This window comes from Daldinia decipiens (genome assembly GCF_022478715.1).
Source record: "Daldinia decipiens strain CBS 113046 unplaced genomic scaffold F4813scaffold_32, whole genome shotgun sequence".
Lineage (NCBI taxonomy): Eukaryota > Fungi > Ascomycota > Sordariomycetes > Xylariales > Hypoxylaceae > Daldinia > Daldinia decipiens.
This window is the reverse complement of record NW_026054575.1, coordinates 154414-163353: the sequence shown is the minus strand read 5'-3', so window position 1 is coordinate 163353 and position 8940 is coordinate 154414. Positions and strand designations below refer to the sequence as shown.

Genomic DNA, 8940 nt, shown 5'->3' with positions numbered 1-8940 from the left:
CGAATTATTTTCTCATTATCACATACCCCCACAAAAAAAATCATATACGTTTTCCGAAAAATCTAAAAAAAAAAAAAAATAACAATACAACCTCCATTCAAAAACAAACCCCCCCACCCCCAAAAAAAAAAAAAAAAAAAAAAAAAAAAAAAAAAAAGGGCATTATTTTCTTTCGGCTGCAATCCCCATCCATACCTACTCACCATGTAGTATCAAGATTTTGAATTTCCTAACCGCCTCGTCTTCATCGACGGTTGTTATCGGAAGCAAGAGGGGAAAGGGAAAGGATGCTTCAGTCGTGCCAGTCGTGCTTGTTGCGTAGGCGTGGGATGCAGTTTTGGGATGCAGTTTTGGGACAGCTAGGCCGGTTTTCGGGTTGACGAGGTGTTTCTCAATTCCCCGACAAGTCCGGTCGTGACGGCTTCAGTCTTTGCTCGATACGGCTTTGCCTATTCGGTGCTATCGTGTCCTATAGGGTTGTAAAGGGGGTATTAACATATATCTTTGACCCGATTCAGGCACGATGCTGTATACAGTACCATTCCGGTATTTTATTATGCCAGACACACTTATACAAGCCAAGCCTGATCTTCACCTTTTTCACCAGCAATTCATAGCCCTTTAATATTCGACGTTTTTATCGCTGTACCATTTGCAGGGTGTTTTTTCGCTTTCCCAGACTGCCTCTTCCCATACTGCCTTGAGTTCTGTCTCTCCGTCAAAGCTGTCCTCCCAGGCGAAGAGCCTTAGCATCGACTTGGCCGCTTCCCAATTTTTTATCTTTAGCACGCGACTCACGAGGTTGATCTTGTCCAAATATACGTCCCGATATACCTTCATCTGCCTCCTCTCGAGATCGTCACTAGTCTTAGCCGCCATCGTGACGCACGCACCGAACATAACAGACCAAAACCAGAGCGACTGACTATATTGGCCCGTTTGCATGGGCATCTCGGTGCGGCAGACGTCCGCAAGTAACTGCTCGATGAACCAATTAAGTATGAATGAATCAACCATGCCTTCACGTATGATTACGTAGAGATAGAAGTAGCACGCTATGAACCCAGATCTACTACTATCGACTGATCTAAGAGGCGATAAGGCGTTACTATCGCTTACTCGAGAGTGAGATGCCTTTCTCGCTAGGATTTCTGAGAGCGGCTCTTCCGAATCGTACGAGCCACCCAACATTCGCAGGTTATAGATTGGCCGGAGTGCAACTCGGAGCAGTGATATTATCACGGACTGGTGTACCAGGTCTGTTCGACTAATGTCAAGGATATCCAAAACGGGGCGGCTGGAAACGCTTCTGGCTGCCCTATGAGGGTACGTCAGCCTTAATCACTGGCTAATCACTGGCAAGGACAATGCTGATTATACGCACATCAGGATCATTCGTTGAAGCAAGCCCATCTTCCTAGGACGTCTGTCTTCGCCTTGTAATTCTTTAATTTTCGCGAGCCCGCGTAGATGAGATGACACGGCGTCGACAGAGCCCAAGGCATTCTAAAAGTCATTAGTAAGCTGAATGAAGCCATCCTTCTCCTCGGAATGGCACATACCTCGACCAGGGCAAGGCTTGAGACGGCTGCTATTGTGCCGTCGTGGATAGCGGCGTCTGGATTCCTTAGCTGGTCCGTGACGAATCGTATCGCCTGCAGCTTGTGATAGAAGTAAGGGACTCGGAAGTGCTCGACATCACCGGTGCACCATGCCCAATGCAGAGCAGTCATTAACAACGCAGCATGGAGGAACCCGGGATGGGATAAGGCTTTGTGTACGCTAAGCATATACCAGTCAGGCTGAATCTCTCGAGCATCAAGCTCCGCCCCCACAGGCATATTCGTGGTCATCTACTCACATGAATGAATCCGCGCTTCTTTCAACCCGGGTCGTGTATAGTACCCTTGTATTTGCGACTGGGCACCGACAACTAGTTAGTATCCGCTATCACGCCTCGTCGAACACGATCTAGATCACTCACAGAGTTGGAATAACGACCGTGACTTGTGGGGCATGTGGTACGAGGTTCCTAGGAATGGGTCTTTTAGAGAAGCGTCTACCAAGGGCAGGCAAGGTTCGGCAGATTCGTGAGGCTCTCTAGATTCAGCCCTGGATCCGGGCCCACACCCGGCCTCCGGGGTATTAGACTCAGCATCTCCGTCCGGGTAGCCACATTCTCCACCATGTCGAAGACAGTATGTGCTACAGTACAGTCAGCCTCACTAGAAAGCGCCTCATGATATATTTTACCACTGTACGAATAGTGTGACGGAGACGAGGCTGCGCATAGGTAGGTAGGTAGGCAACAGAATAGATTGGGCTAGGCATACGTGAAGAATCTGCGGGTAATAGATGTGAAGTAACGCTTCTTGGTCGGTGTTGGGCACCAATCACCTGCACAACTTGCGGCGGCGTATTTTGTATACTTATTATACAATCCCGCGCCGGCAAACGGTGCACCATACCAAGAACTTACCACAGTGGTTTTCTCTCGTCGCACCGGATGTGCTTAGTCTTGCATGTGGAACAGCCGTTTCTTGACCTGCGATGAAACTTGCGTTGACGTTGGCGCTGGACTGTGGGAGCTGATTCAGCCATCGTATTTATGCGAAGTTCGTAAGTCCAAAGGGGGTATCACGAGAAAAGGGGAATACGCGCGGTCATAAAACATACCTTTGTGTGACCCTTTCTCATCTCCATATATGATTAATAACCTCTCGTCAGGCAGACGAATTTACTCGATCCAGAGCGAATGAACCCCTGGCTGCGGGCGATGATTTCATTGAACCATTCCCCCATCTTCCATCAAATCCTACCCTCATGTGGCATTGTGTTTTGAGAAAGACCCACCGTCAGCACTCAACTACAGCTAGATCCCGCTGGTCAGTGCTCACTGCTCACTGCTGCTCAGCCTAGATTCTTATTAATAACGATGGTGTAAGATTACATAGGTACATACAAAGCTCAGCTTATAGGTTACATAACACCACCACGCGATACTTAAGGAGAGATAATTCCCGGTCTTATTCTACAGGTTCGTTTCTCTAGTGTACGAATATAAATGCTCTTGGCCGAAGAATTTAATTGATAGCAAAGCGAACTAAGGTTTATTAATAGAATTTGATATCTACAGGTCTCTGGGATGATATGTATAACACTCCCGGGCCTGCGGGCAGGCAGGCAGACGTTTTCTAAATTTATAGGACAAGGGATTTCCCATATCTCGACTGGTAACTTAGGTAGGTTAGGTAGGTACCCCAATGAGGCTGGTATTCCTTATAAGATATCAAAGAAGTATCGCACGATCCTACGAACGGTGTTTGAGCTGAGAAGCCAATATTAAGTGAATTAGGCACTCAACTTAGAAGAGCGTTATACTGATTAACATGTCGCTACGTGCGTAGAGTCCTATGTATTTAACTATGTATTTAACCTACCTCCTATAACAAGGCTAGCGCAACAGGTAGGGAATGGATCTTTTGACGTAGTCGATACTTTAGTAAGACGGCGAAATGTTACATTCCGCTATCCAGCTTTTCCTACGACCCAAAGCCTCGTATTGCTTATTTCAGGCCTGTCAATATAATAGAAGCCAATCAACTCATAGTTAGGGGTTGGAAAATGTAACTATTGCCAGGATCTAGTTATAGCCCATATTGCGATTGCTACAGAAGAAGCAAAATCCCTTCAGCTAACATATCACGTAAGTCATGGATGAAGCGGCTCGCCATGTTATTCGATCCAGAGGGCGTATTACCACCACGTGTGAGCAAGTATTATTCTGCATTCTACATGCCGGATGACGGCTTGCGACATTTTATACTTCCCGACTGCTCGTCATTGTCACACACCTATTTATGTACTTCTTCATTACTACCTACATTACCACCCTTGCCGTCTTATTGCTTCACACAGATATAAGCCGCCCTTTACGACCGCCCTTTATGAATGAATAGGACTACGGGGTTGAAGATATTTGCAACTAAGAGTCTTCGCATAATGCCAAGCCAATGTCTTTCCCTTTGCCGAGAAGTTGGGGGCAGTGGAAAACGGCAATGGACAAGACTAGTTTCCAATGGATAAGCATTCGGCCTTCTTACATTCTCGAGTCTTTCTAGATCCTATATAGGGCTGACGTAGCGTAACTGGCCAATTATGTTCGTATTGTACCGCGCGTCCCAGCATGGTAGGGTCATTCATCATACTCTATAATCTCATGTACCCTAGGTTTTCATTTTCTGGAACGCATCCGAGAGCCATTCGTGTCGGGATTCATAGACTCCAGTCGAGCGCATACGAACGTACGACATAATCCATCTGATTGACCTGTTACGATACAAGGGCAGAGAGATAGATCAAGAGGTTACTATACGTTCCCAGATTTATAAGCGATATGGGAGAGCATAATAAGATCGAGCCTATTTCTTCAGACCCAAGTTTCGTATACCTCTCTTGGCGCATGGTTCTATATAATTCCTTGAGAGGTACGGCTTCTATTTACGTTAAGACCCTCGCATGCGCAGTGGATTCATGTTAGGGTGTAAGACCGGCGAAAAGCAAGTCTTAATAAGTTTTACCTTAGGTACCTGTTAGTTAGTTACTTCTCTTCCACGCAACCCATATCACGATGTTTATAATCGACAACTAAAGAGCTGTTGTTTAGCCGTGTCTACCTAACATACTAGGTATATAGCGCCTTTTACTTATTTATAGCTGAGAAGATCAACTGAATTATCTCCCTTGGTGCTTCCTAAGGAAACAGAAAACAGAAATACAGAAATAGCGGACTACGGCCGGGAAGGCCCATGGGGTTAGGTAGGTACCTACGGGACCAGGATGTATGGTCAATGCGTTCCATACCTAAGTTTCGATTCTTCATCTAGATATGATCTTATCTCCATCAACTTCTTAAACCAACCGCAACATCTGAGTGGTAAAATTACCACCGTATTTGATCTCGTTGCGATTCGACCCCCCTTACGTACCCCATGGTCCCCAATAATCTATAGTCCCAGTAACCCCAATGATCGTAGAAGTCTAGGCATTACTACGAGATGATGATACCACGGTGTGGGATCCGAATACGTGGTAAGTAGTCGGCGAGCCAACTCACATGCTCGCAGTACCTACCGCTCGCAGAGAAGCACACGTCGCCTTTTTCCCTCTTCCGGCACGCTTGCTTTTCGCACCTATGGATGCATATTCGCAACTCCGGATCTCCTCCTTTCGGTGGGCTACAATACAGTTACTATAGTAGGTACAATACATCAAGTGAACTCTGGATAGGAATGCTCCGGGCAGCAACGTACCTGCACTGCACTGCACTGCACCATACATACCTACCTAGGTTGGGGTTGGGCTTTTGCGCTCGTGCAACGTTTTTCTGCCCAATCTAGTCAGATAGTCCGCCTCGAAGGGTCACCGCTATTCGTTCACCAGGAATTTCCCTGCAATAGTCTAGGCTAATACCCTTTCAGATACTGCAGATACTGCAGAAAGACTGCAGTCTTTGGGCAACAAGACGGGCAAGCAGGAACCAGAGGGACAACTCTGGGCACTCTGAACTCTGGACTCTGGACACTCTGGACACTCTGGACACTTTGGACATTCCTTCTAGTTCTCAGCTGCCCAATGCTGCCCTACCGTGATTGGGCTGCAACAGCCAATTACGGCTTTTCCTCGATCCCGCGGCCTGAGTGGACGATTTACTAGGTATGTGTTATTATCATGGTTTGGAGACGGCGCTTTTTGTTGAACGCTCGCACGTTCGCACTATAGGCAGGGTGCTCCTAGACATTCGTATCTACTCTTTTCGAACCCCGTCATCTGGCTTACGATTCTATCAAACTGTTTCGGTGGTCGATCTTGACTAGTTAAGGATTGGTCCATTCGTCCAGCCCCGTATCGAATCGGTGGTCGACGCCCGAGACGGCATCTATACTCGCATCCCTAACTAACTTCGCAGCGCGTGAGGTCCGCCTTGAACCTACGTTGCAGCCCCATTGTTTGAATTAGAGCTGGGGCGAGCCCCTTGATGTCGGTTCTGGGGACTGCCCTGCTCGCCGCGCCTTGTCACCCAAAAAAACAAAACCACAACTTGATCCGTTCGCAGTGGCGAAATCCGACAGACCTCGTCATAGCATAAAGTGTCCACGTCTCGGACCTCAAGCTTAAAGGCACAATTCTATCGAGGGTTTACCTTCTCTGGAATAAGGTGAAGATATTCCATACTCCCTTGAGGTTTCATCTATATTGGAGCATGCGATATTACCTTCGCACCCGTGTCTATGTTGTCCTCCCGAGGTTGCTACCGAATCCGCCGAGCTACTTGACTCCCATTTCCTTTCCCGGCCAGCAGCGCACCCGCTATTCACCGCTCCAGAACCGAACCAGCATAATCTGCAGAGGATATCCGCCGTGGATCCTGGGGACCCAGACTTAGAATCTGTGTTAAAATAAAAAAGGGTATTTCTGGGGCCCTTCTTCTAGAGAACCAGGCGTACATCGCCGGGAATTCAGCTTCCACCGGAGCTAGTGCAGTTCTTATTTTATCTCACAATATATCCGCCCCGTCGGCCACGGTTTTTTTTCTTTGTCCCACCCCAAAGAAGTTGTGAGGATCATGGCCCATCAGGAAGTAGCCTACCGAGCTTCTGCCATGTCGAACGGATCCTGGAATTCCTCCCGCAGGTGCGATCATTGAATCATGTTATCGGTCTCTGTTATTGCGGTCAAGCTGACTTCCTCAAGCGTCATTTATAATGACAGCATATATCCAGGTAGCACCCGTGAGAACGGGTACTCAAGCTCAAGGTAAGGGCGAACGAGATATCCCCCTTATTTTGTAGACTATGGGAATAACACTGGCTTCCGAAGTGTGATATACTCGTCCGGGTGCGGTACAGCATACAGTTCGCCAGCCAATGTGTCGATGATGGGGACCAGTGGTCCAGTCGGCCGGCAACAGCCTGCATACTCTTCCTCGCCGGTTTACATCTCGAGAGCGCAGTCCGGGCCGTATGGAGCTTCTTCCGGAGGAGCGTATGGCTCGTACAATAGCACAGGCTCGCAGGGTTGGGACGGACCGAGCAGATACTCCCCAACGGATTCTGTTGATGATATTATTGCGTCTCCCAGTATATCGGATTATGCCCTGGATAATAATGGCGGAAGTTCTGCGCCAGCAGCAAAGTCTAAGAGCAGTGGCAAGGGCCGTCCTCAGAGGCGACCCTCTAATAGAGACGAGTTCGATGGACCTCATCAGTACCTAGCGAGGCCCCCAGCGGATTATGTGGCTATGCAGGAGAGGGAGCTTCCTCATCTCCCTACAAATCTTTTGGTGCAAGAACAGGATAGTGTCCTGACGCAAGTCAACGATCGACTCTCGCAGTGCGCGTTCGACTTTGTTGCAAAATACCAGTTTCCAATTCCTTTGACCCAGGATATGAGGCCAGTCGAGAGACCACATGATAGAGAATGGACCGAATGGGTTTACTTACTCAAGCGCCTCGCGACTAAGAGGCGAATCCCGGCCCGGGTCCTTTATAACGGACAGATTAAGCAGTTTGTGACAATTCTGGAAAATTCGTTGGAGATGCGGCATGCTGCGAAGCATCAGTCGCGCCCGCTGAAGGATGACCGGAATATCCTCCAACTAATCAGTGCCGGTATCCAGGTTGCAAAGATTCTTAAGGACGCAGCCGCGATGGATTACCTGGACAGACTATACGTTTCAACCGAGCAACAGATTCAGGAACGAAGCGCTGTGGCGTCAGCACGTTTCCGCTGAAGGACACTCACTCACTCAAACACACCATTGGAATTAGAAACCAATGATAACAACGTTTTACTCTCGAAGCTTTCCAGCGAGCGAGACTTGCCCTCAGGGCCATTTGGGCAATGCCTGGGTTTGCCCCCGAATGATATGTTCACACAAAGATATGTACGAGACCACTGATACGTGGGATGAAATGACCTGTGATTTCTTATGATTTACTGTCTTCGTCGATAGCATAGGGCTGTATGCGGAGGGGAGGCATCTGTCTTACTTTTCGAGGCGCGATACGGTAGTATCTGATTCAGTTCTTGGAGCGGCAATCTCAAGAGTGTTTTTTATTTTTATTTTTATTTTTTGCCGAGTGGGATAGACTTGTCTCATTTTCATGGCAGCGAACGAACAAGAAAAGAATGGTGATGTACTGTTATCTGCTTTTCATTTTTATTTTTTATCTTTCTTTCTGACGCGAGCAAGCTAGATGGGGATTCATGTTTTTCACAATGCTTTCGGGCGGTGATTTTGGGCGGCCAAATCAAAAATGCCATAGCTGGGATTGGACGAATGGACATTTTTATTGTACCTATTGTTGGGCACAAGATATGGAAGAACTTGGGTCGAAGAGTCGCACATCTTATGCGACAGATCTCCCGCCCAGCTATGCAAATATGTGGCGGCTTCAATATAATTCGGGCGCACATCCCTGCAGTCATACTAAACTTTTCTGCCTCAGGCAGACTTTCAGGCCGTTGTGAGATGATAGTTACCTCTTAACTCTTGTGATGATGAATATAACGATGGGGTTCGATCCAGTAAATCTGAAGGACTCGATTATATAAACTTGTCGAGTCCCTGCGCCGAATAAACATATTACGAACCCTCCAACTTTGAGTCCTTTTATCTAGATTTCTATGTAGCATCCATAATCGCCCCTTATCATTGTTCTTCAGGTAGTGATCGCACTATATGCCGAGGCGTTCACGCTCTTGTGTGTATACATGCATAGTAGGTATATAGGTACATAGTACTCCTTTTTCTTTCTCTGTTGGTTTAATATTGTAAGCCAGCCAGCCACAGTCTGTGTTATGTATATCTTCGTATATACAATAAAAACCTGTATAATAGTAGGCATGGAAGTAGGTAAGCACCTGGGTTAAGGCATA

At 47.3% G+C, this 8940-nt stretch overlaps 3 protein-coding genes across 3 annotated transcripts in view; 1 reads left to right on the top strand and 2 right to left on the bottom strand.

Moving 5' to 3' along the window:
• The window catches only part of F4813DRAFT_368450 (uncharacterized protein), a 743-nt gene extending 273 nt beyond the window's left edge, over positions 1 to 470 (bottom strand). The window contains exon 1 of the mRNA XM_049244313.1: positions 142 to 470. Within this exon, the coding sequence (XP_049097022.1) occupies positions 142 to 206 (65 nt within the window). The 5' untranslated portion in view covers positions 207 to 470. The remainder of the gene's footprint in view (positions 1 to 141) is intronic.
• F4813DRAFT_368449 (uncharacterized protein) lies at positions 135 to 3293 on the bottom strand. The gene is made up of 7 exons (XM_049244312.1): positions 2480 to 3293; positions 1985 to 2205; positions 1862 to 1919; positions 1563 to 1782; positions 1385 to 1506; positions 540 to 1318; positions 135 to 469 (listed from the first exon to the last, which is right to left on the bottom strand). The coding sequence occupies exons 1-6, from the start codon at positions 2599 to 2601 to the stop codon at positions 622 to 624; spliced, it is 1440 nt and encodes a 479-aa protein (XP_049097021.1). The 5' UTR covers positions 2602 to 3293; the 3' UTR covers positions 135 to 469; positions 540 to 621.
• Positions 3294 to 6081: 2788 nt separating this feature from the next.
• F4813DRAFT_368420 (uncharacterized protein) lies at positions 6082 to 8619 on the top strand. The gene is made up of 5 exons (XM_049244311.1): positions 6082 to 6693; positions 6754 to 6816; positions 6880 to 7766; positions 7818 to 8198; positions 8259 to 8619. The coding sequence occupies exons 1-4, from the start codon at positions 6626 to 6628 to the stop codon at positions 7958 to 7960; spliced, it is 1161 nt and encodes a 386-aa protein (XP_049097020.1). The 5' UTR covers positions 6082 to 6625; the 3' UTR covers positions 7961 to 8198; positions 8259 to 8619.
• Positions 8620 to 8940: the final 321 nt, after the last annotated feature.